Source organism: Lytechinus pictus, chromosome 10, assembly GCF_037042905.1.
Source record: "Lytechinus pictus isolate F3 Inbred chromosome 10, Lp3.0, whole genome shotgun sequence".
NCBI classification, from domain to species: Eukaryota; Metazoa; Echinodermata; class Echinoidea; order Temnopleuroida; family Toxopneustidae; genus Lytechinus; species Lytechinus pictus.
The window spans coordinates 23,524,966-23,552,715 of NC_087254.1; the positions used below are offsets into that span (position 1 = coordinate 23,524,966).

Consider the following 27,750-nt stretch of genomic DNA (forward strand, 5'->3'; position numbering starts at 1 on the left):
TTACTTAGCCCAGACAAAGCAAAATAGTCATGTCCACAATTCTTTGAAATGCTATGTTTCATCTTCATCATTTGATATTCCTTTTTTTCACGTAATGAGGTTGTTAAGAATTCAATGTTTGTATACTGATGATTTTATTTTTTGTTTTCATTTCATTAAAAAATTGATCCTTAGACATTTCAATCAATGGGATGAAAATGATTATATTATTAGTTAGCAACTTACTGAGCATATGAGAATACCAACCCAATTGTTAGAGAAATTACATTATACATATATTTAATGCTTATGAGTTTGCAAGTTGAGAGAGTCTACAACTCTGAATGTAACATTCAAATGGTCGCAGGTATGACAGAGCGTTGAATATTTGTTTTATACAACACACGATTTGCAGACATAGTTCGTGGCTCAAATGTGTCTTCTTCATGATCTTGATCATCATAGGCAAAATGTAAATTTCTTTTGTTCCAGTACGCCTGGTCAACGGGTCTCGCGAGCAGGAAGGCCGTGTTGAGATCATGATCGGAGGCCAGTGGGGCACCGTCTGTGCAGAGGGCTGGGACATACAAGATGCCCACACCATCTGCAGTCACCTCGGCTTCGGCATGGCTGACAACCGCTCTGCTGCCCTCGGAGGGGCCTATTTCGGCCCGGGGGTCGGTCCCGTCCACCTGACAGGAGTGGACTGTGGGATGCACAATACATACCTCTTTGAGTGTGCTGCCCTCTTGACCATGGGTAATGATCCGTCATGTGACCATTCTAGGGATGTCAGTGTCATCTGTACCCAGAGATGTAAGTATTATTAGAAGATACTACCTTTTCAGAATATATTTCAATCTGGGATTAAAGTTGTGATTTAGTCCAGGATTTTTCCAAATTTCACATAGATGAAATGCACTTTACAAGATTCGGACCTCCTTAGAAATATGCAACCTTTTTGATCAGTTGAAATAGATGCAGTTAAACCACCTTTTCAAGGTGTATTTTTATCAAAGACGAGAGTGTGTGCTTTGGTTCACTACTTCTCTTAACTCTTTGCATGTAAACACTATAGAAAATTCAGTCCTCTTTAAATCTTTCTTTGTACATCCATTCATTGATCAGTTAAATATCATTTGATGGCAGTGTGTGATTCATTTCACGATTTCTCCTTTTTACACGTGAATAATAGAGGATTCAAACATCAGAACTTCAGTCACTGATCAGTTATAAATGATCAGTTAAAAATCGAATTCAGTCAACAAACCTGTTGACTACTGAATTTTGTTATTCCCATAAATTCTACAGGAACCACCCAGTTCCTGATCTCACAAATTAAATCATTGTTTACATGCCAATTTAAAAGCTACATGTATACTACTGAAAATATCATCAATAGTTGACGTGAAAGGAGAATTCTGCCATTGTGTCTCAGCCCATCAATGTTGGTCACTAAAGCATAATGTTTCTGGGTCATCTATCTGTCCATCCAGCCTTTCGTCCAACTCTCTTTTGATTTTGTGATGATTAAAAACCATTTCATGAATCAAGTTCAAATTTAATTCATTTTCAACTTTTCTTGGATGGTGATATGATTACTTTTGCGTCATGTGGTCATAGGTCCAAAGTCACAAGGCTAATGATTCTTTGCAATTGCATTGAATTTTCAAAATTGACATCCATGGTTGGCCATATCACATCTAGAAGCCTTGCATTCTATTATACACAGGATTAAGAGTTTAACATTTTCATTAATAGATCAATCATGTCCAACATACCATTAAACACACAATGACAATCCCATTTCTCATATTGTTTTTCAGCTGCTCCAGAGCAACATGTGCGCATCGTTAGTGGTCCTACCCCATTCAGGGGTCGTGTTGAGGTATTCATGGATGACCAATGGGGTACCATCTGTGATGACTTGTGGGATACCAACGATGCTTCCGTTTTCTGTCGCCAGCTCGGCTACACTGGGGCGACGGACGCACCCCGCTACGCCCAGTTTGGGCGGGGTTTTGGTCCCATTCACCTTGACGATGTGCAGTGTACTGGTAATGAGACAGATATCTTGGATTGTCCGAGGTCCACTTCCCCATCTAGCTGCACCCATCGGGAGGATGCTGGAGCCAGCTGCACTCCAGAAGGTATGTTGACATTTTTTTATCATCTAATGATACTATCACATTAATTATGTTCTGATATTGATATAACTTTGTTGGTCAGGAAATTGATGATGAAGTGGATGTCTGGGAAACTGATGTTGATTGGTTAATAAAATGTTGATCAGAGAAAGTTGTGTTCACAAAATGTATTTATTTAAATATTAATGTTTCTCATTATTGCTGATGTTGATTGTTTTTTAAAAATGAGTTTGAATAGGTGTTAATACTATATTGATATTGATGTTGAAGTTCATGGTGATATTGAAGTTGACGATGATATTGATGCTGATGTTGCTGTAGATAACAATATCACATCTTTGTATTACGTATGTACAGTATGTGAGGGAGATGGTGAGAAGAAAGATGCTTAGCAGAACTAGATAAATGTGAGGAAAGTGTGGTAGTTTAGATTTGGACCTCCTTAAAGTGAATATCTCTTATAAAGTAAATGTGAACTTGAGAAAGATATATTAACTTTTAGAAATATTTGTAAGCATCTGTGGAAACTATAACACTTATATAAACAAATAACCACAGACAATATTGTTCATAATGTTTGTCCTTCCATTTTTGTCTCACCTGCATAGCAGAGTGAGACTATAGGCGCCGCTTTTCCGACGGCGACGGCGGCGGCGGCGTCAACACCAAATCTTAACCTGAGGTTAAGTTTTTGAAATGACAGCATAACTTAGAAAGTATATGGACCTAGTTGATGAAACTTGGCCATAAGGTTAATCAAGTATTACTGAACATCCTGCCTGAGTTTCATGTCACATGACCAAGGTCAAAGGTCATTTAGGGTCAATGAACTTAGACCATGTTGGGGGAATCAACATCAAAATCTTGACCTAAGGTTAAGTTTTTGAAATGTCATCATAAATTAGAAAATATATGGACCTAGTTCATGAAACTTATACATAAGGTTAATCAAGTATCACTGAACATCCTGCATGAGTTTCACGACACATGACCAAGGTCAAAGGTCATTTAGGGTCAATGAACTTTGGCCGAATTGGGGGTATCTGTTGAATTACCATCATAACTTTGAAAGTTTATGGATCTGATTCATGAAACTTGGACATAATAGTAATCAAGTATTACTGAACATCCTGTGCAAGTTTCAGGTCACATGATCAAGGTCAAAGGTCATTTAGGGTCAATGAACTTTGGCCAAATTGGGGTATTTGTTGAATTACAGCCATAAATTTGAAAGTGTGTTGGTCTAGTTCATAGAACTTGGACATAAGAGTAATCAAGTATCACTGAACATCCTGTGCGAGTTTCAGGTCACATGATCAAGGTCAAAGGTCATGTAAGGTCAAAGAACTTTGGCCACGTTGGGGGTATTTGTTGAATTGCCATCATATCTCTATAAGTGTATTGGTCTAATTCATAAAACGTGGAAATACGAGTAACCAAGTATCACTGAACATCTTGTGCGAGTTATAGTAGTTTTCAAAATCAGCACTGCTGCTATATTGAATCGCGTGATGCAGGTGAGACGGCCAGAGGCATTCCACTTGTTTTACTTTGTAACAGTGAGGCTGGTTGGTGGCAATAACATCTACAAAGGTCGTGTTGAGATCCTGATCAGCAATGAATGGAAGGGCTTCTGCGGGGATGGCTGGTCCCTGAACAATGCCCGGGTGGTCTGTAGCCAGCTGAACCTAGGTCTGGTTGCCCAGGCACCGACTGGTTACATGTATGGAGAGCCTGAGGGAGTGTACTACCATCGGCCAACATGCGGAGGCTATGAGAGATCCCTTGGGGTGTGCTTCATGGAAGCCATTGATAACTGCACTGGAGGCTACGCTGGGGCAGTCTGTTCCTTGCCAGGTGAGCATGCCTCTGACAGTAATAATGATATGTCATATGGTCAAACCTGCTTTGAAGACCAGCTGCACAGACGGATCACCTGCCCATAAAAGGGCTCATTTTTGTATCCCTTAAACATTGGATCATGCACTAAAGAATCTCTCTTTATAGGGAATACCCTCTCATAAAGACCACTGACAATTTGCATCCTTTGACTTATTCTGAAGACAGGATTCACTGTATTTTATTGCTATTCACTGGATTTTATTGCTGTTCACAAGAATCTAATGTTAAATACTTAGGGAGAATATTTTTTTGTTTTTTATTGAACAAATGACCTGTTTGTATTAATGGATATTTTGTCCCAATTTCCTGGGCCTTTTTCTAAAAACTCAGTTCTATGGTACCTTTGACATTATGACAACTACCATGGTACCAAGGTAGCTCAGGAGCCAATAACAATCAATTTACCCATGGTAGTTACAGTAATTAAACAAGTTACCATCGTTATAAGTCTTTATGGAACAGGACCAATGTGGGTGTTTCATAAAGCTGTTCATAAGTTACTGATGACATTGTGCACAACTGGTGACCTTTTCTTGAGCTAAATGTGGTATCCCTTTGTAGCTGAAGCGTGTGTAAGTGCCCTGTGAGACATAATTTGAAATCATGGACCCCAGTGTCATGAAATTGCGATCAGTGATAAATTACATTACGATGACAGTTTCCATAGAAACAATCCTTTTTAGTCAATCAAGACCAATGATGTCATCGATCACAACCCTTGTGACACCAGGGTCCAGGGAAATTGACAAGAATCAATAAGTGTTATGTCAAATCAAATACTCTCAAAATGCACAGAGGTGGACACAGAGATCAGGCTGATGGGCGGAGCTAGCCCCTATGAGGGTCGTGTGGAGCTCGGCGTCGGTGGCATCTGGGGTACAGTCTGCTCCAATAATTGGGACAAGACCGATGCAAACGTGATCTGTCGCCAACTTGGCTACGCCACGGCAACATCCGCCATCCAAGGGTCATCTCGCTTTGGGATGGGCACGGGACCAATCTACCTAGACAATGTGGGATGTACTGGTTTGGAGGCTAACATAGCCCTTTGTCGTAGCAGTGGGGTGGAAGTCCATAACTGCAGCCATAAGAATGATGCTGGCATCATCTGCACCCCTCCAAGTGAGTATTGTGTTCCTAATTGTATTCATTCAACAAAAAAATAAACTCTGAAGGATAAACTTTTTGCTAAGAGGAGAAACATTTTTGTATGTCATCATATTAGCATTTCGATGAACCACCCCTCATGTAGACACATACCGTGGTGTAGTATTTGGGATACCACTATGTCATTAACAAAAGAAAATTATTTTACAGATTTGTTTTTGTTCTCTTTTTATTTGAAAACTTTGTCATGGGCATTATATACAAAGGATACTTGTGATTATTTATGAATTACAGTAGTGAACACATCAGATAAAGCACTGGTGTAGGTTACACTTCAGGAGGAAGCCTTAAAAGAGCAGTGGTACTGTTAATAGCATGATATAACTATAACTGTTATTATTCAAACCATATAATGCTATAATGTCACCTAAAACATAAGAGTAAATTATAAATACAAAGAAACCCTGATTCATAAAGTTGTTGATATACATGTAGCACCTGATATGCCTTCATAGTCACAAAAGACTACATTATAGTTGTAAAACATACCCATCATCTCTGTTTGTCTATTCTAAATCAGTTCGTCTGGTTGGAGGCAGCAGCCCGTTTAACGGTCGCGTTGAAGTGTACAAAGGTGCTTGGGGTACGGTTTGTGATGATAACTGGGACATACAGGATGCCAAGGTGGTCTGTCGGATGCTGGGTTTCGGCGCAGCACGTAGGATCATAGACACGTCAGGAATGCGTCAGACGTACAGCACCATCTACCTTGATGAAGTCGGCTGCATAGGAAACGAGACCTCTCTGTTTGACTGCCCTCACAGCCCGACGCATGACTGCACACATGCCGAGGACGCAGGAGTAGAGTGCTGGCAAGCAGGTTTGTATAATATACATTTTATGTAATGGAGTTCCTCAAAACCTGCCCAAAATATATTTTTTTAAGTCACCCAAAGTGATATTCATCAGTTTAGGGTTTGTGTACTCTTTTTATAAAAAGAAGATCCTAAGCTTCAATATGGTGCGATGTAACCTGTCCAGTTTGATCAATTTTTATTCTCTCTGTACAGACTTGAAATGTGATCTTCCCCCGATATCTCGCTGGTCATACATCAGTTTGACCAAGGTGAACTATGCCCAGGGTGAGGGTCTTGATGTCAGTTGCATCGACGGCTCAGCATCCGTCACCCTTGTCTGCGGGGATGGAGGGACCTGGAGCGGGCCACCCATTACCTGTCTACCTCCTGAAGTAATAGACAGTAAGTCATTCTAATCAAAGGATGCATAATATCCACATCGGCCTGTACACAAAGGTCAATAACTCTTTGGCCCGTATTCTGAAGTCGGGTTTAACTTAAACTCAGGTTTAAAGTTGTGGTTTAAGTATGGATAGCCAATTGTTACATACATGTAAATCACTAACAGTATAGATATCATATTTCAGCTCATTTGGCTCTCAAATCATTCATAATTGTCTAGGAAGTATAAAAAGATGATTGTCTTCACCATGGATGAATCAGTAAAGAGCACAGTAAACATAAGAATAATACAACTTAATAAAAAAATTGACACTTTTGGCTTCCCATAACAGTCAGACCGCAGGTCCCTATGCTAATGAGCAAAAAGGCCAGATTCATCCAAATCATCTCGTGGCTGAATCCTCCTCCTTGCAAAATCTCGTGATTCGTGAGATTTTCTTTCTCTAAGAATTTACCTGTTTTAACCTCAAGTTAAATGAAATATTATTGCACCATTAGATAGAGTAAAAGTTACTCTTTCATATTGGTCATTTATTTTGTATACAATATTTTGTTAAATAAGTAAATTTCTGGCCTGAAAATGTGCCTCAAAACTGAATTTTCTTCCTCTGTTTTCTTTTGTAAATTGTGCAAATTTTTTTATTTTGAGCCTCAATGATATCTATATCACCATAAAGCTGAACCTCTGTACTTTCTCACAATGCCACTCTTGATATGCGGCACCTTTTAATCGGGTCAAGATCACACTTTTCCCACCAAGGTACAAGACGAGATTTCTGAAATTTTGTACTTGCATGAAATCCAGAGTTCTGATTGGCTGGATAAGGTTCACAGAACAACAGGCGCGGGGTATTTGAGGAGATTACCACATGGGAAGTGTGACCTTCCCACGAACCCAGGCACTGGGACCGTTGGAATTTGCCATTGTGTGGTCTCTTTGACCAATCAGAGTGCAGTATTCTTGTTTTCAAACTGCTTTATGTACTTGGCAAATGAAAAGTGTGATCTTGACCCGATTAAACCAATTCTTATTTTGAAACCTATATCATTTCAAAGCATACATATTCAGCTTTATCATGATATAAAAATCATTTGGGCTCAAACAAAAATAAAGTGTGAAAATAGCAGCTTTTGTCAGGTGAAAATATTTATTTTGTAGCATATTTTAGATAAAAATTTTAACCTATATTACAAAATCTTTGAATAAATCCAAACACATGACCTGAAAGAATGATTCTTCTTCTTTACAATGGTACCAAATTCATGAAATTCGATGCACAATTAGAGCAGCAATGACCGAATGAAAAGAGATGTTTTGGTCCGCATCAAGCTCATTAAATATGCAAAACATCTCAAGTCATGAATATCACTTGGATGAAAGAAGCCACTTTCTTGGGACCTGCAGTCTGACTGATAAGTTTAGCACAGATTTAGACCATGGTCTAATTAAGTTAAACCTGACTTCAGAATATGGGCCATTAAGTTTACAATCAATTGCGAATCTCTTTGGGTCCTCCAAATCAATCTTAAGTCTTGTAATTAATTTCAAATGTTTGATTGATTACTGTTCTGCTCTTTGCAACAAGGAGTGTAATCTGATTTGTTATTTAGACCTAAAATTGATCTATTCTAAAATAGTCAAAAATTTTTGCAAGTGATTGCAATTTTTTCTTGCAACACTCCCTTTTGAACTGATTCTAAGGATTTAATGATAATTTTTCTTTCAACAATAGATATTGTGATATATGCACTGATGATTGCAGCTTTGATAATCGTGATTTTCAACAGATGGTACTGATATGCTAATGATTTTAGATAGCATAAATTAGTGAGAGCCTGAATACATTATTCAAGTTCTACTCTATCACTTTCAAAGGAATCAAAACCATTTCACAGAGTTTCCCTCTGTTTTTATTTTCATTTTTAGGACAGACATGTCGCTTGCCCCTCCCACCATCCGGCAGTGCTTTTAACACAGTAAAGACCATCTTTACACCTGAGGAAACACTCATGGTGTACTGTGATGATAGCAGACCCATAGCAGACACCGTTGTCATCTGGAAATGCACGGATGAGGGCACGTGGTTTAAGAGGGACATCGACTGTGCTCGGACAGGTGAGGGCAGCCTTCTTGAATACGTGATGTGGGGGTCGTGTGGGAAGCCGGCAGGTGCATGGGGGTTGAAGGGAAAGATGGGGGAGGGAAGGAAGGAAGGATGGAGGGAACGAGCAAGAGTGAGAGAGAGGGGGAGGGGCAGGAGGAAGTGTGGAGCAGGATAGGTGGATGGGAGATTCTAATGGAAGGAGGAAGAGTTAAAGAGTGAGAGATGGATGGTAGAGTTGATCACACAGAGTGATAGGAAGGAATAGACGGGTACACAATATAAGGACAGTTGTCGTCTCGCTGTCACCCTTCTGCATTATGCTTTTGGACTTGATACCGCCAAGCTCATATAAAATGCTGAGTTGGCCAAGTTTCAAGTCAAGTTTTATTCAAACCAGTCAATCGAGTGATACATTAGAAAGTTTGACAAAAGGGATATGACATGTTAGGTTTTGGGACCCCATGGAAACAGATCTTATGATACTACTCATAGCAACACAACAATGTTACAAATAGTGGTGTTTTATTATGCATTTGTGCCACCATAGGTTAGTACTGCTAGTTACAAAGTTGATATCAATATCACAAATGAAGGATGGAATAATATGTAGATTTCTTTATTGTCAGAATGAAAAATGTCTGTTACATTTATATAGTTGAAAATCTCTATAGTTGTAAAATTTTCACAAGTTTTGCAATGGCCAGGAACAATATTCTTAACAAAATATGTAATTTTTATCTTCTCATCGATATTGTTTTCTCATTTGAAGGTCTACTTGTGCTTGGTTTGAATTGTACAAAGTTTTGCCTTTGGACTAGAACTAGTTTAAAAGAGTAAGATGTAAACTTAAGCCGATCGCGTATCTGATTGCTTCATGTATAATAAAAAGAATAGATAACAAAATCCCCTTTGTTTGTTTGTTTTCTAGGTCAAAGAGAATCCAAACCTAAAAATTTCAACATTATCCTGCTCATCTGTATCTTACTAGCAATCTTTATAATCGTCATCATAATAGTGGCTGTCATTTTGATTCGAAGGTGAGGAACTCATAATTATGCTAAATCTACTTGCAGCTTTTTAGGTTCCTAATTACTGTCTAAAGTTGTGTGGTCAAACTCAGATGACATTTGATTATGATGGTATAATTCCATTCTATAGTATATGACATCATAACGAATTCATTATGATATTATGAGTATGCTAGATGTTACAAATTTAATAATGATTACAATACAAAAATTGTAGGGGGCCTCATGCAAGTGTTTCTAAAAGTGAAAATTTGTCTACAAAATCTTTACAACTTTTATTAGGAATCTGATTGGACATCAGATTTTTGTCACATTGGGTGATTTCAAATCTTGTGTTGGCGTTGGTGTTGATGTTGGAATTTGGATTGCCTCCCCTAGCTCCAAAACCTGTTCTGAGTTTGTTAAACCGATCCAGATCGCATTATTGACATCTCACCAACTAGTTAGTGACTTTTCTGGACCATCTTCATTTTATGTTTGGTGCTATACTCATGTTAAAATTGACCTAACACCAATAGCAAAAGGTCAACACCGAACTTGAAATCACCCATTGTGACAAAGACAAATGCTGTGAGCAAGAAAACTCTTTTGATGCCTTATTATCATTACCTTTGTACACAAAATGTCTATACAAGGATTTATGGAAATGATCAAAACAGCATATTTTCCCTAACTGAGTTTTATTCATTGGGAAGTTTGTTCATCATTGAATTGGAACACAAAACGTAATGCGCATTAATCCTGTCATTTTACAGATACAAACGGCAGCGATTCCTAGCCTTGCAGCCGCAGGGAATCGACATGGAGAACGTCAACAGCAAATTCTCCAATGTTAATTATGCTAACCCCAGCTATGATCCTTCATCGGGGTCCCCGGAGGACCCTCCCCTTCAAGGCAGCTCAGAGTCCAGCGGGCTTTCACCTCCAGAGCCGCAGTCTTTCAGCGACGTTAAACCCCTTATTACATAGTAATTTTGGCATCTACTTTATCCATAATGGATTATTTTTTTGTCAGCACTACTTCATCCATTTTTGGTCTGTTTTCTGAAATCCACCTTAACTTGGGCCAATGTCTAACAATTTCATGGAAAGCTGAAGTTGTCTACAATTTGTTCTGATTGTATGTTTCCTATGTTTACTATGTTCTTTTCATGTGCTTTAATGGAGAAAAATTGATTTTATTATTCCCAGACAATTGTCAATGAATTGAGCGCCAAATGCCCTAACAACTAGTGTTGGAGATTTGTTTCACGGTTGGCTGTCCATACTTAAACCACAGCTTTAAACCAGAGTTTAAATGAAACTGGAGTTTAGAATGCAGGCCTATGAGTTGAAATACTCAGCGATAAGGCTGTCACCTATGGCTGACAGCTGCTTGCTATGAAGTGCCAGGAGGCGAGGGGGTGTTCATAAGTTTCTTTGTTTATTTTTTGCTATGTCTTTTATAGGGAACAATGTACTAAAAGCAAAAAGGATTTCTCAGTCATATCTAATCACATTTGATGAGGCAGGTATACATGTAAAAGTGCCTCAGTTTAATCTGTAGCCATAGCAGGAAGTGTAATAAATTATTACAATCATGGATTCATTTGTCATGAAATGTGCATTGACCAATGAGGTAAGGATATGCATAATATCAACACACCTTAATTAACATCCCAATTTGCAATTTTCTCAAAGCAGAGGTTTATTTTTTGCCACAGTCTTATCAAGGCTATTTGAAAAAAATATATATTTTTGGACATCTCTGTTAAGCACTTCATAAATCCAGTCATTTGTAAAGTTATGCCTAACATAGAGAACAGCTTTATGAAACAAACCCCAAGAGATCCCATTGAACTGTAGGCTTTAATATGCTTTGATATGAAACAATGTAGTTGATGGATTAGATTTTATATTATTTTTTTATATACATATAGCTCTTATTAATATTTCTAAGCAATTTGTAGATAGATGGATGTTATTTTCAAAGTACATGTAGATTCAAATTTTATTGTACCTAAATGAATAATGAATTGAGAGGAACGTGGAATATTTCAAAACTGTCTGACTTGATATTGACAATATTATTGTATTGATGGTGAAAAACACTTCATAATAACCTTTCTTTTAAGAGTGCACCATGATTTGAGAAAGGGATTTATAGATATGTATATATTAGGATTATCTGCCAAGAGTCTCTTACAGAAATATTTCTGCCACTCAGACCTGTCAACGTAAAGATGTTCGTGTCTTTCATTGAAAATTATGACGAGAAGAGTGTAGAACAGGAAGTATCATTGATTGGTTTTTCTGGAAGAGGTGGGTGGGGGGGGGGTGTCATTTCATTATAAAATTGTTCAATAAATATGAATGAAGATGATAGTAATGCAATGGCAGACAGTTTTTTTTTCCACCCTGGGATTGCTCAAGGTGCTAATTTTGTACTCTAGCTCGTACTCTCCGAGTTCCTTGTGAACAAGTAAAATGATTCAAGGTATCAATATGTATACCAGGTACCTATTTATGGATCAATAAGGTTTTTTTTGGGGGGGGGGTTCTAGTAGGTTATTTTTAAGTGTGGTCTTATTACAATTCTCGATGTTTGTTTGGATTGGTACACTTTGTTTATTGGTGTGAAAATGAAGAATAATTCCATGAAATTATCAATCTTTGTGCAAGTCAAACCCCCATTTTTTTAAGTTTCTTTTCATGACCAATCTGAGCCAGGATAATTTTAGAAGATTTTTCCTATTTCAGATGAACCAGAATTAAGAGACAAATGATGGTGAATTATTTCCAGAGTCAGAAGTACATACTATTTTACTGAAATACCCAATTGTTAAGGGTAATTATTGCTGAAAAGTATGAAGATTATGAGTATTAACTTGTGGCTAGGAAACGGACATTCCTCATTCTACATTCCATTATAGAATCCAAGTACATGTAGTAGTCAGTTGGGTGACAGTACCTTTGAATTTGATTACAAGATGTAACAGAAGAATACATTATTATGTGGTCTTCCAGTTTGAGAAGTGGTGACTGAAAAATAAATTTACTCTTGACTTTCCTAGATTGTGAGGTCTGTCTTTTGTTAATTTTTGAAATACTTTGAATCTCAGTACTTTCACGTAATTTGTTCTAGCAGAATGTAATGGAGTTAGACTTGAATGGGCCCATACTGATCGCCCTGCATCCCCATCCCCCCCCCCCCAAAAAAAAAAATTGCCAGAAGGCCTTTTTATTGCCAAGTGAAGGATCCTAGTGCTCATTTTCCTTTGAATATTTCTGACCAGTGAGCAAAAGAGTCTGATCGAAATTACAATGGATGGTTCATATAGAATATTTTATGGTAGCATATTTTAATGCTAAAGCTGGATTGAGGCATGTGACCAAAAAAGACTGGGAGTGAATCCAGTATTTCTGATGAAAACGGCTGGACAGAGAACCTAGCACTAATGATGAGCATTTAATAATGTATCAAACTACTCGGCTTGCAATAAAGTTTAGCTGGTAAAGAGGTAGCGACACAGATTACCATGCAGAAAGACACCAGTCCAAGGTGGTAGGTCTGATTTCTTTTTTTCATATTTGTTGACACTGGCTTTTAATTTGTCAATAAAAGCATCTCTGGGTTTAATGTCGTTTGGTTTGCCTTAATCCAGCCGAGCCCCACAATATGCTACCATATTTTACCTCGTTTTCCATGATATGTGTAGTATTTCTATGGCTGTGCCTCAAATTGAAAACATTGCCCCTTCTGTTACAAGAAATTAAAATTAGTTCCTAGAAAATAAACATTTCCCATACTTTCAAACAGAGGAGCAAACATATAAATACTACAAATACATCAGATTTTGTTTAAACAAAACAAACAATAATAAATACAAGTTTATTCACATTCTTTCATTATAAATAATGTTTTATAAAATAGCATTGACTTTTAAGAATTTTTAACATGTTTAATAATTTAAAACATAAATATCAAATTTCAATTGGTGTTGAAATACAAAATTGCCATTCTCATAATATATTTTTATATAACATGCATATATTCTTCCATGTATTCCTAAAAAGATCATCAACTGCGTCATTTAGATGGACTCAACTTCAAATGGCTTTGTTTATTTTGGGTGAGTAATAATCAAAAGCAACTGAGATTTAGATGTATGTAGTGCATATGATAGTATTATTTCAAGAATATTCAAATACATAAAAACAAAATATGACAAATCAAATATAATTATCCTGGATTTACATGTATTATAGTTTTCTCTAACATTGCATGTTACCCATGAAAAGAAACTTATCCAACTATTATGAATTGATTATTTTAATAAATTTAATAACCCAGACATCATTAACCACTTTCAGGGGCAAACTGAATACATACCTTTATAAAAGTGATTTTTTTTTCATCAACATTTATTCATTGATAGAATTTTTAACATGCTCTCTTTTTTATGCTCTGAAGCACCTTGAAAGTTCACTTTATAAATTAATTATTAATTTTATGAAGATTATCACAACTTTTTAAAGTATTTCATGCATGAACTTTAAGAAGAAAAAAATGTTAAAAAGCTAAGATTATTTTAGAAACAATAATATACATGTATTGCTAGAATGTAGGCAAGTGATTTCAAATACAATATAACAATTCACATTCATTGTAATCAACACCCATGAAATTTAGGTGCAGATAATTTACCAAAAGAAAGGATCATCAGTCCTTCATAACGTCGCTTGTAACTTACTAAAAGCTTTGAGAAACACCATCAAGGAGACAGCAAAAGTGAAGACTATCTTTAAAGGCAGTATGTCACAACCACATTGAATATCATCAGCTTGAGTTCGTAACTGCTCACGGAGTTCCTTGCTTTTTACCAAGAATGCAAGATTTTGTCCTTGTAGTCTAATAATATTCACCCAGTATTGAAATTGATAATATACATGTCTAGTGGCGGGTCCAGGGGGGAAGGGAAGGGAAGGGGGGTGCTTATTAGTCCAGATTGGACATTGATAGAGGGAATAGCTAACTTTGCATCTATCAACACCCAATGATATATGCCTATGGGAAACCAGCCAGTGTATTCACTGTGCAAGAGAAATAACTGGACACCTATCTCTTGAATAGTTAACAACTTTTATTGGTTGACAGCTTTTCAAGAAAGAAAATGTTGACTGATTCTACCTCCCTGGTCGGCAATTTTCGGGGTGAGCCCCCCCCCCCCCCCCCACATGACATTTATGTTACATTGTTACAGTGGAAAACACTCCGTCCCTCGGATAGGACGTTAAATGGAGGCCCCGTGTAGAGGAGAATCACCACCTTTGCACGTTAAGAACCCACTGCACTATTCGAATAAGAGTAGGGGGAACCCCGGTGTAGTGGTCAACCTGCATTCCCCAACCAGTTATCGGGAGGAGAGACCTGCGGGTCACAGTTCTGTGTGCGCGCCCTTGTAGGCGACCCAGATTGGCTGGCTCCTCCAATGCGCCTTTGAATGTCTTTGATATATGGCGCTATACAAATGCTGTGCATCATCATCATTTATGAAATCCAGTCAATCGCTGTAATTGTAATTTTAGGTATCAATTTTCTACCATCATTTCCAGCTACATGTCTACTACCTAACAAGATTCTACACTGCATGTAGAATCTTGATTGGTTACTGAATTTGTTGTGTATTGACAGATCGTTTTTCCTTTGATCATATTGCAAAATTGCCATAAAAATACAATGAAAAATCACATTACAAGCAAACATTATCTTGGTTATTATCCCGCTGATGACCAAGCCTTCACATAATTATGCAGAATGGGGTTTTTGTGGAAAACACACAATAAACAACCAGTCTTTAACAGATTATTAAACAAAAAATTCAAACTAAATATGCACCATGAATTCAATATTCTTCATTATCATACATCAGGAAATTGGAAATATATCCAAATTATATTCCCCATTAATAATCAACAATACAAGTTGCAAACTGCTAGCTTTGATATACAGGAAAGTGCCACATAAAATTATTTCATCATTCTTTTGATAAAATTAATTTCATGATAAAAACACAATTCTTGTTTTTTTTTTCCAAATGGGTAATTCTCATATTCTTCCTTCCATGATTTAAGTCCACCAAAATGATTTTAAAAAATCAATGGAGCTTGTTAGCTTTTGATAAAAAATGTACAAGATGCTTGACATTTAAAATGCAAAGTAATGGCTATGAGCATGGATAACCATACAGTTATGACTCTTTAGAAATATGCAACCAAAATATTTCTTTAATATTAGAAAAATATGAATTAATTGACCTACGTATAAAAGTAATTGGCAGTTCTTTTCATAAATTGTCAATATTTTACATTTGACACCATGACAACTCGGGACGGAAATTTAATGAGTGATTTTAATATTTATTAACAACTTGGGCTGTCAAGTGTATTTGTATTAGAATTGAAAATCACCATATAAAACATAATCTACATGGAAGAAATGTATGGCACTCCTCTTTTGGCATTCCATAAATACAAAGTAGGAAATTATTTAAACTTGGTTCACTCACATATTGAGTATCCAACTCGAGGGGAAACAAACATTGCAGGATAAGTGTTGCTTCGCATCTTTCCAAACTGGATGGAAAAAAAGAAGAAACTGTAGACCTATTTTCACGGTCTGCAAAAAACTAATTGTGTGCTCTACGATGCCTTAACAACCGTTTAAAGCCATTTTAATAGCAGCTTGCAATGAAAATCATGCTTAACATTGCATTCTTTCTTATCTTCCAGTTCTTTACCCAAATAATGGGGACTTTGGGGAATCCCCAAAATAGTAAGTAGATAGAGGCAAGTTTTGTTATGGTAAAAAGATATTTGATACAATTAAGAATCCATGTTTTATTGCTAAAGGGGAAGTCCACCCTGGAATCAATTTGGATTTAATTAAAGCAGAAAAAAAAACCATTAATGAAGGTGTTTGTAAAAATCCAAAGTTATTGAGTATTAAAGTTTTACTACTGTGCAGCTCTCCCACATATCATTTAATCTAGTTTCCATACATCACAATAATTTAATGGTTCATGATTGAATATGTTTTTACTTCACTGAAGTCTCATTCTTTTTCAAATTCACAAGGTAACCAAACTCATCATTTTTCTGAAAAAACATGAAAGTCATGGTATTTACATGTGCCATCATAAAGTAATACTGACAATAACAATAATAATACACAACATTTATATAGCGCTACAATGTTTCTAAGCGCTGCATACTGTTACTCTATAGTATACTAATATTAAGTAAGTAATTTTGAAATCTAAACTGTTATTTTTCAATGGATTTTTTCCAAACCTTTGTTAACATGCTTTTATTATTTCCCTCCTTTAACTAAAATCAACTTGATATCAGGGTGAACTTCCCCATTTACTCATTTACGTGTTACATAACCAAAGTGACGCAACGGAGTACTACTTTTCTTCAAGGAGAAGGCACATATCATAGATGACCTGGTTGATCCTATCAGAGAGCCCCACCCACTTGTCCGTGTTGAACCCCATCACGTTGGCAAGACACAGCACTTCTACATTTCCCATCAGACCATAGAGGGCAGATATACCATAGTAAACTAGAGTGGGAGAGAGGAGTAGAGATCGTAATGAGTAAGTTTATAAAGACCATGCGTGATTTTGTGTTCTACATACCGGTACAAACACTGAAAAACTAAGAGCAAGTTTTGCCAAAACAAAATGGTGTAACTTTTTAGGTTTTTAACTTCAACATTTTTAGTAAAATGTTGAATAAAATAACTTTGTAGAACTGTTCCCAGAATTATTGGCTAACTTATGTCTCATCAGAGTTTACGGGTATACTTTCTATGCCATATTAAGAAATAATTTCAGCATACATGTATTTACCATAAAATTACAATTTTTCTTATGAATGATATCAAAAAATATATTTTTACAACAAATTTTGGGTGCAATTTTAAAAATGTTTTCAAATAAAATTTGGATGGATTTAAACAATTAAGCAATTGTTAAATTTAAACAATTTAGCAGAGATGAACACTGAACATTTGCAACTAAGTCAAGCAATGGATGATAAACAACTAAAAGTACATAAATATCCACTAGAAGAAAAAAAAAGGTGCCCATATGTGGTTATCTGTGTTGGTAACAATTAGCGTATCTAATCTTCAACTGAGCTTTAATAATTTCATCTTGGTTTATGCAAATTATGTAAAAACTAAATCAATGATATGGTAACAATAAACTTGCTGTTTTCAAAGACTTTCCTAAAAAAATATTTTTCACTGACACTCAAGTTTAGCTTTAAAGATTGCAGGGTTACATGTATTCTTTATTTCTTGGACTAGAATGTTACTCACTTGTTGGTTCTGAAAACTCCCCTGTAGATAGCACCTGTAGCAAAGCACTTCCAAACTCAACAGCGTTGTCATCTACAAGCTGAAAACAGTACGAAGATAAAAAAAAAATAACATACATGTTCACAATGTTGGTTTGTAATAGATTACCTGATCATATTTTTAAATATCAATGCCAAAATTCTTAATATCAAATAATGTTAAGAATACTTTTTTTTATTTTCAATTCTCTACATTTTCTTAGTGACTTTTTAAAAAACATTTTGTAATGAGTACATACTTTCACTTTACATCCTTTTTGTTCCCATGACATTTCATGACATTTCTTTCAAACGTGTATAATATCTAAATACTGACAAATTGTAATTGCATTTTATATTTGAAATATAAACTGAGCCTTTGAAATGTACAAATGGCCGATCTAGACATTGGACTGCGATTCTCTCTTAACAAACCTTTAATTGGCTTTATTTCGAAACAAAGATCATAAAACCTTGGATTTTCCATCGATTGTCATCTGTGGTTTAGCAGTCTGGTTATTTTTTTTCTCAAAATCAATGCGAAATATACAGTTTTATATATAAGTACAAGTATATACAGTAATAATATATGTGTAATTGTTAAAGGACAAGTCCATCTCAACAAAAAGTTAATTTGAATAAGAAGAGAAAAATCCAACAAGCATATCACTGAAAATTTCATCAAAATCGGATGTAAAATAAGAAAGTTATGACATTTTAAAGTTTCGCTTAATTTCACAAAACAGTTATATGCACATCCTGATCGGTATGTAAATGAGGAAACTGATCACGTCATCCACTCACTATTTCTTTTGTATTTTAATATATGAAATATTCTAATTTTCTCCTCATTGTCAAGTGAAACAACGATTAATTCCTCCCTGAACATGTGGAATTAGCATTGTTTAATCCTATATGGTTCAGTCAAGTTGGTCCTTATTGTCAAATCTGTAAATATTGAAATATTGTATAATTCAAACAATAGAAAACATAAGAAATAGTGAGTGATGGACATCATCGACTGACTCATTTGCATGTCACTGAGTTGTGCATATTACTGTTTTGTGAAAAATAAGCGAAACTTTGAAATGCCATAACTTTCTTATCTTACATCCGATTTTGATGAAGTTTTCAACCTTATGCTTGTTTGATTTTTCTCTAAATATTCAAATCAACATTTTTCTGGGGTGGACTTGACCTTTAATAAGTTATAAACAAATCATACACACAGCCAAGCCAGATTGACTAGGATTGAATTCAATAAGACACAAAGAAAAAAAAATGCCTTTCAGTCCAACCAAATCTAAATATACCTTGTGCCTTGCAAAGTTATAGACAAGAGACGCTGCTGCCTCACATAGTTGATCAGATCCACTCAATAACAGGGCTATGACGATGGCCTTGATGGTCTTCATGTTAGACGTTGACGTACCACTAGAGGGGGCTTTCCATTCTCTCTCTGATATGAGCCAGGCATATCCCTGTCTACTGGAACACAGATTACATAGCTGAAATAGAGTAAAAAAATCATTTTCAAGATTCATTTCTACTTTTTTATTTTCATTGATTCTTTGGCTAATTTAATCTCCATTTTTCAAAATTCTATCTTATCATGAGATTAATTACAAATATGAAATCTGCAAAGAGGGCTGAGGAATCCTATTTTAATTAATTAACCACTGTACACATGACATGGGACCATTTTGTCATATGCAAATTGGGAAGCATTTGCATGGCATGACAGTAGCTTGAAAAAAAAAAACCACATGAATACCTGGGCCCTATTTTACAAATAATTTCAATGAATTAAAATCAAAGTCAATTTGCAATTGATCTAAATTTGCGTAGTTTAGGTTTTGTGTAAAGAATTTTTTATCAATTGCAATTTGAGTTTGATATTAATTTATCAAAATCTTTGTAAGATGGGGCCCTGGTGTCCTATTGCATATAATATAGGCCTGTCTGTGAGTGTGTAAATTAAAAAATGTGTGATTTTGTTTAATTTGGCTTGGCACAGAAAATTGATCACATAAAAATGTTCACTTTTTTGTGACACAACACTTACCAAATGCATGACTTCAACCTGGACCTTCTGGGGCTGGCTCTCGGCCGTGCTCACAAAGTCAATGATAGTTCTGTCCTCGTTGGTACAGAGAAGACCAACCACATCTTCCCTGAGAAAGGCTAGTTGAAGGAGCTGTAGCAGTGGAACTAGGACCACAGGGGGTAGATCGGTCCTACCAAGTAACTTTCCTGGTGAAATGAGGGGTGGAGGAATTAAATCTTGAATGCATTTTATAATTTCTACCGTTTCAAAATAGCACTTACATTATTGGCAGGATCAGAATAGTACAGTGGAAATATTCTTCGGAACATTACATGAATCATCGACAAGTACAATATTGGCCCTAATGTGTGGAAAACTTCTGGTATCCCATAAAGAAAAGCCATCCATTATAATCTTCATTATCTTAATGATCATTATTGATGAGGCGGTGAAATACGGCATGATATTGCACAAGTTATCAAACATATGGTATAAACCTAATAGAAATTGTCAGATTTTGGCATGTTGACAAGAAAGGCAAAGGCAAAATGCATCCATGAAAACATGTGTCCATTCCCCGTTATCCACAGCATAACAGTCCTTGGACATATATTATTCATATATTGTATTAGAACAGCAACAGACACATTGGTTGGGCACAAATCACTATTTGACAACATGTGGTAAATCACTGACCTATGACCAGGAAGTAGTCTGGTTTGACGGGAGGTAGAGTCTTGTCCCAGTCATCATCAAGGAGACTGTCGCTAGGTGCTTGGAAGGCATCTTTCATCTGGTCTAATATCAGCATCTCATCTGCTGTCAAGATACTCTGTGGAAGATGCTGTTTGATGCTGCTGGCAAAGGCTGCTGGCTAAATTAAAAATTGATAAAAATGCAAACAGTTCAAGGATAATAACCCTACCGATTCCCAAATCATTATAATACAAAAACATCAATAGAACCATAATCTGGTCATGAAGCGCCCAACATATACACATAGTATACTGGGTGAGTAAAGAAAAACTTGACACCTCACAAATTCCAAATTCAAGGAAAAATATGTCATGAACACATAATTGCTATATATGGCCTGAAAGAGTAAGTTCTCCCAAATAAGTGGATACCATATTTATGAGGTATTGGTTAACGCTTGGATGATCAGAGGGTATCCTTAGCAGTGATGTAAATTTTAATTTGTGCCAAAGTAAGGCATAACTACAATGAATGAATCCAGACGTCAATTATGTGATACTCCTACAAGGGTTGCATTTTCAGTAATATACATAATTATTATTAAATAAACACTTTTTAGTGTCAATTGTCAAGTTAATTTCATAGAAAAGGTATTTGCAAATATGTTTACCAACTCATGTAGGATTATAACATTATTGGCATCTGGGTTTCATTCATTGCAGCCATGCCTTATTTTGGCGCAAAACAAGATTTACATCCCTGCAAAGAATACTTACTAATCATCCAAGCATGATATATCAAATCATTTGGGAGAAGATACTCTTTCCAGCCATATATGACGATTATGTATTCATGATAAATTTGTTTCTAAAATTGGAGATTTGTGAGGTGTCAAGTTTTTTTTACTCACCTGGTAATCCCTTAAAAGATTATTATTACCCTGATCAATTTATTAATTCAATCAGTCTTGCCTCCATATAATGTAATACATTCACCACACCCTGAGAATTAAAGGTATTGTTTAACTTTGTGAGCAGCCGATTTAAAAAATTCTCAAACCAAGATGAAACATGTGTACAAGTGCATGTATTAGAACTAATAAACCCTGAAAACAACCATTATTGAGAATGAAAAGCTAAAACTACAGGACAAACCCCGATTTTGTAAATAGGCGTCTTATAGACGCCTAAATAGTACACATAAGTGTATGGGATGAAATTAAGATGGTGTTTTCGGTCACTTTATATTTCAATTTTTGAAGCACTAAATAATTATTTTCGAACGCAATTTTTTCTGGGCTTCATTTTTGTAACATATTACAGACACAGGTGACAAGTGTGACCTTCTAGCTCAGATTTTTAAAAAGTCAAACAAATGTTAACCAATCACTTTAATGTGTGAGGCCCTTACAATGCTTTGCATATGTGACATTAGCATCCTTCTGGTACCCATTTAAAACCTGTAAGAAAGCTTGTTGCGTGAAGAGGTCTGAACACACAACCCTGTGATTAAAAGACAAGAGTCAGGACTCCTACATCACCAAACCACCATACTCCTGTAATAACATTAATACCAATAATTCTCAATCCAACATTCGAGTGTCACCCTGATCATCAATTCAATAGGAAGAAAGGAATGGAATAATCAGTAAAAAGAAATAGACGAATTAGAAGAATCAGACAAATAAAAGTCTAGGTTTTTTGCATCTGAAAAACAAGTGATGTCAAAGTATGAGATTATATCTTATAATCACTATGAAAGTGCAAGAAAAAAACCCATCATTCCCTGGTTTCTTGTTCATGAATCTATAATATTTCAATGACTTACATCACCATCTCTGAAAAGACAAAGCCTTGTGACTGATCTCGATTGCCTTCTTTCCCTTAACTTCTGCAGGAAAAGGTCATCTTCTTCATCGCTGCCATTAGAGGGCGCTGCAGGGGTTTCTTTGGGTTTACTGCCTTCTGAAGGCTTTTCTGTTGTTTCTGTAATTTAATCACAGTATTTCATTATCAATACATGCAGACAAAATATCAACCTACATGTAGCTTTAGAAGACAAACACAACTATTAACAGCAGTACTTGAAGATTTTTTTTTCAAATTCTTCTAGCCTAAAGTTTAAACTTCTTCCTAATAAAATACCCAGTCAAGTATAGAACATTAGATAGATGTGCATGTAGTATATTCTGGGGGGGGGGGGGGGGAGGGGTTGTCACAGGAATCTTATTTACAATCAATTATAAATGTCAGTTGCAAATTTGCAAGTGATAGATCAATTTTAACAACATAGCAAATCAATTCACACATACTGCTTCAAGATGCAGGCCAGCAATCAATATTAAATTTGCGATTAATTGAAACCCTTTTGATTGATGCTTAAATTGGATATTGACTCAAATTTGATTGCCAATTTTCTTGCCATACCCCTATTAGCCCTAGAATAAAAACAACTTTTTATTTCTACCAGTATGAACCCAAAGTGCTAGAGTTTGCACTTTACCTTTGGTGCTTGTGGATGTTGAGACAGGCTTTGTGGTTGCTGGAGATTGTTGACCGGTCCCACTGGCTTGGGCATCAAAGATGGATGGACCCTCGGAATCAGGTCGGTTACCTGTAGGATTGTAGGCTAGAGCATCTATGAGAGGCTTCATTGCTTGACCTATGGGTCTAGAAGAGATATAGAGGGATATAACCAACTTTTTGATTTTCACATTGACCAAGCGGATGGCTATGTTAGCACATCATGACAGTTGGCAGAGTAAATCCACACAAGACATTGTGTGTGCCTCTGAATAGTTACCATAATAGCAAAGTTACTCATATCTGAAGATTTTTTTAATGAAACAGTCCCCATGAAGTAGTATAAGGACCATGGCATCAATAGCAGATTACCTCTTAATTTCAAAGTTGTCTATTGCAACAGAAAAGATGAAGCACACTGAGCTTCGCTTCTGGCAAATTTAGCATTAAGCTGAATACTAAAGCCCACAATCGCACACTTATATTCCCACAACATATAGAGAATAAACTTCTTACATACAACAAACACCTTTCAAGTTGTACTTTGAATGGAACGGTACCAAACATATCACACCTGACAATAACACTTCTAAATAAGAATGCTAGTCCCATCATGACTAGGTGATCCTGGTTAGATTGCAGTCACTTTATCTTGGACAAAATTAATTATTGAATAGCAGGACTTACGTGTTAAGTACTTCCTGTGGTAAATCTGTGATGTATGATGGGATAGGGTTGCCAGTAAGGAACTGGGCCACCTCGTTGCTGAAGTTATTGCAGTTGTGATTAAAGAGGTTGTATGTATCTCCTCTGGGAGTATAAAAAGGAAAAAAAATGGGTAAAGGATTTTAGAAAAATATCAAAGATGTTGAAGAAAGGGAACATTGATAAGTGAATGAATAAAAATTTCATAATAAATGAAGTAGAAAATAAGCACGACAACAAATAAAATAACCACAAAAAATGCAAATAATCTGAACAATAATACTGATAGTAATAATAATCAAAAGAATAATGACAAGGATATCTAAAAGAACTACTACTACTACTACTTATAATGATAATAACAATAATAATAATAATATTACTTCTTTTACTACTTAATGTGCTAATACAATGACTATTACAACAGCAGCAACAATAATAGTAATGATCACTATCAAAATGGTAAGTAACGATAATGATAATGATGATGACATTCAAGATAATAACACAAAGATGAATATTATTGGCCTAGCAGTAAGATAATGAGTACGCCAAAGAGTCATACTAGAATAGACTTTAATTTTTTTTTATTGATAAACCTAAGGCATAAAAAATCATTTCAATTATCACTATGATCCTATTTAATCTTGTCACCTTTTGAATGATCAATATCGTCATAATCATCACAATTTTTCAAATTTTCCACTAAAAATTATCCTTTCGTCTATCTTTTTTCTCATTGTCATACATACTTATTGCACTGTTTGTCTGGTTTTCCTTCCCCTTTCCTTTTGAGGCCTTTATCAATATCAAGCTCTAAGCTTAAGATGAAGGTCTCCCACATTTCAAAATGTATTATGTCGATATATGTATATATATAATTTTTTTCCCTGCTATTTGTTTAAATAATAAAAAAAGAAATTTATCAGGTATAAATATATTTCAATTAGATTATTAAAATGTATATATGCATATGTTATTCATTATGTCAATTGCTTATTGTTATGTTATGCTAAGAAAAAAAATTACACTTATATATACTTTTTGTTATTGGAATGTGGAAATAAATAAATCAAATCAAATCAAATACTTATCAATCAAAAAATAATTATCAAGACCAATGTCATCATTATTTAATAATAATAATAATAAAAATAAAATAATAATGATAATAACAATAATAATAATGATATGCAACATTCATATAGGAATTAACACAATGTTTCTCAGCACTGCATATTATTACCCTGGCTTTAGCAAGGCTAGTACTCTTATCGAAAGCTCAAGCATTCAAGGAATTTCTTCCTTCCAGGTACCCATTTACTACACCTAGATGGAGAGTGGCAAATGTAGATAAAGGCCTTGCCAAAGGATGTGGGTGCTGTGGTGGGATTTGAACCCCGCACCTTGTGGTTCAGACTTATCCACTGACCCACAACACATTATCATTTCCATCATTAATATCACCAGTATCATCATCATAGCCATCAGTAGTAACAATAGTAACGTTATCATCAGACTTAAATTTGCAACACTGCTGTTTCACTTGTAATATGCAGTCTTTATCTATGTACTGGGGCCTGTTTCGTAAAGAGTTACAATTGTTGTAACGTTGCCATTATGGCAAATACCATGGCAACAGGGCTCAGCAGCCAATCAAAATCAAGGTAACCATGGTAGTTGCCATTATGGCAATGTTACAACAGTTGTAACTCTTTATGAAACGAGCCCCAGGATAACAAAAATATTTTTCTTATTTACCCAAATGCAGACATTCCCATCTCCCCTAGGTATTCTAAGAAAAGTGAGTAGGAGACTTGTGTGGATCCTATCTTGTGCACTTGTGTTGGCTGTCCTAAGATGGTTCCACTCTGCAATAAAATCAATTAAGTTTAATTCATTTTTTTTTACTATCCATGATCCATCAACAATTTCATTCTTTGCAGCAGTAGTTGAAGGTGAAATTAAGTTTAATGCATAAATATTTATTGCAAATGAACTCTTCCCTTTTCATTCAAGTATTGGTTTACTAAATTGGTTGCAATTTATAAGGTAAAATGTAGTGAAGTAAAGGGAAATATAATATGTAAACTCAAGTCAAGTATAGTAGTCTTCAGCAAAAGAAAATAAGGACATTTAAAGAAAAAATATACATTTCATTATTTATATTATTTTCTATTTTACATTTTGAATAAAGATAATATTAAAAATGAAAATAAAATGAAAATGTTTTAATCTAAAATCTTATATCCAATATAAATTAGATTAAGTTAACTTATTGCAAGTTAAGTAAAGTAAATTTCCTGAATTAATGAGTTACCAAAGTAATGTTGAGAAGTTTATTGGATGCCCCTTTACTAGGCCTCAATACTCAATACTCTCATTAGCCTTGGATATTTTTGTGCCCTTTTCAATTTTTCCTATTTGTGCTTTGATATATGAAAAGTAGTCTTGCCCCCCAAAATATTGGAATTTAAGCCTACAGTTATGTTTACTTTATTTCTTTTCTTTTAAGTAAATGGGGACATGATGTGTCGCCATGTATACTAAAAATTACCAAATATTATTATTACCATTCCAGTATAATTTACAATAATTATTATCAGTATTATGTATTATTATCATGATTGTTACCATTTGTGTTGCTGCTGTTATTTTTTAAATCATTATTTTCTTTATTACTGGACGTTGTGTGAGTATTATTATCATTATTATTTTCTAATAATTATTATTGTTATTATTACCATTATTATGATTGTTACTTTAATTATTAAATCATTATATTACCATTATTATTATTATTAAAATTATTATTATTTTTACTATTAGTATTATTATTATTAGCAAAAATATAATCATTAAGTAGAGTGGAGCCTTGAGTAAAGAAAAGGAAGTGGGGAAATGATTGTTTAACTTTAAATCTTACTTACCGGCTTACAGCTTTCTATTCCTCCACCACCAAAGAAATACTCTCTGCCAAACACTACAATACCCGTGTGCCATATTCCATCAATGTGTTTATCTGGAATAGAAATCACAAGAGCAGTAAATGAACTTTCTTATTATTTAAATAAATGACAAAGCCGGCCAAGGTTATCTAATCTACAAAATTAGTAATTTTGTAGATTTGCAATCATTTGCGGTACTTTTAAATGCAAGCACAACTTGATTATTAATTGTCTATTGCTAGAACGATATCTCCAAAGTATCAAAGGCATTGCAACACTCTACTTAGAGATTTGCATCCAAAGCCGGTAAGCTGAGCTTTGTAGCTGTGGTGCACCCAAGGGTTCATTACATGCCGCCGCGCACAAAAAAATCAAGCCATAGAAGTCGTGTGTTGTGGACCCAAGAAGTCAGATCCCAGCACGCGTGACCCACTAGTTAGAAATCCACTGCCAAACGTGGTTCGTGGTGCGAGGTTAGTATACTAACCTCGCAATACGTGTGAGTGGCTGTGGTGTAATGTAAGTTAAGTATGTCGAGATGTAACCTCGCCTCATACTATTACTAACAAAAGTATAAACGGGTGGGACTGAGTCAGAGATAATGAAGAGCAAAATAGACCAAACTTACTCAATAGTGCTAAAGACAGCTGGCGAGCGAGGCCTTTCGTTAGGTCATAGATGTAAAGATATACATCCTTTGGCTCTGGTTGTTCCATTTCTCCTGAATTACTGGTAAAAGCAATGAAAAAAGATCAGATCTGTCCCCGCCTCAATCAAGAATGAATCACTGTCTCTCAGTCTCACACATTCCGAAGTATGACGTGCGATCGTATGCCCAAAAAGGGGGAAATTGTCGACTCACTTACAACAACCGCTCAGGTCACTGTAATTTGAGAATTTCATGTGACACTGTATGACAA

At 35.4% G+C, this 27,750-nt stretch overlaps 2 protein-coding genes across 5 annotated transcripts in view; one reads left to right on the forward strand and one right to left on the reverse strand.

Moving 5' to 3' along the window:
- LOC129270354 (deleted in malignant brain tumors 1 protein-like) overlaps positions 1–12,579 on the forward strand; it is a 56,836-nt gene extending 44,257 nt beyond the window's left edge. Inside the window, exons 25-34 of one of the 2 annotated variants that reach the window (XR_010294869.1) lie at positions 472–795; positions 1,806–2,129; positions 3,687–3,983; positions 4,824–5,150; positions 5,716–6,015; positions 6,206–6,394; positions 8,322–8,510; positions 9,428–9,536; positions 10,283–11,241; positions 11,317–12,579. Coding sequence is in view for 1 of the 2 variants with exons in the window: in XM_064105622.1 (XP_063961692.1) it covers positions 472–795; positions 1,806–2,129; positions 3,687–3,983; positions 4,824–5,150; positions 5,716–6,015; positions 6,206–6,394; positions 8,322–8,510; positions 9,428–9,536; positions 10,283–10,496 (2,273 nt within the window). In the remaining variant the exon portion in view is untranslated. Of the gene's footprint in view, positions 1–471; positions 796–1,805; positions 2,130–3,686; positions 3,984–4,823; positions 5,151–5,715; positions 6,016–6,205; positions 6,395–8,321; positions 8,511–9,427; positions 9,537–10,282 lie in introns of both variants that reach the window. The other variant, XM_064105622.1, reaches the window with a different exon arrangement.
- A 790-nt stretch (positions 12,580–13,369) lies between these two features.
- Positions 13,370–27,648, reverse strand: LOC129269322 (uncharacterized). 3 transcript variants are annotated; one of them, XR_010294870.1, is made up of 13 exons: positions 27,459–27,648; positions 26,813–26,904; positions 25,644–25,753; positions 23,865–23,987; positions 23,158–23,324; positions 22,483–22,640; positions 20,656–20,833; positions 19,978–20,165; positions 19,226–19,420; positions 17,896–17,974; positions 17,001–17,133; positions 15,062–16,430; positions 13,370–14,755 (listed from the first exon to the last, which is right to left on the reverse strand). XR_010294870.1 is itself a non-coding variant. In XM_064105623.1 (12 exons), exons 1-12 carry the CDS (start codon positions 27,544–27,546, stop codon positions 16,241–16,243), a joined length of 1,701 nt encoding a protein of 566 aa, XP_063961693.1. In that variant the 5' UTR covers positions 27,547–27,648; the 3' UTR covers positions 13,370–16,240. The 3 variants fall into 3 exon arrangements, 2 of the variants coding, with proteins under 2 accessions (XP_063961693.1, XP_054762789.2); XM_064105623.1 differs by having other exon boundaries at positions 13,370–16,430; XM_054906814.2 differs by lacking the exons at positions 13,370–14,755; positions 15,062–16,430 and having other exon boundaries at positions 16,877–17,133.
- Positions 27,649–27,750: the final 102 nt, after the last annotated feature.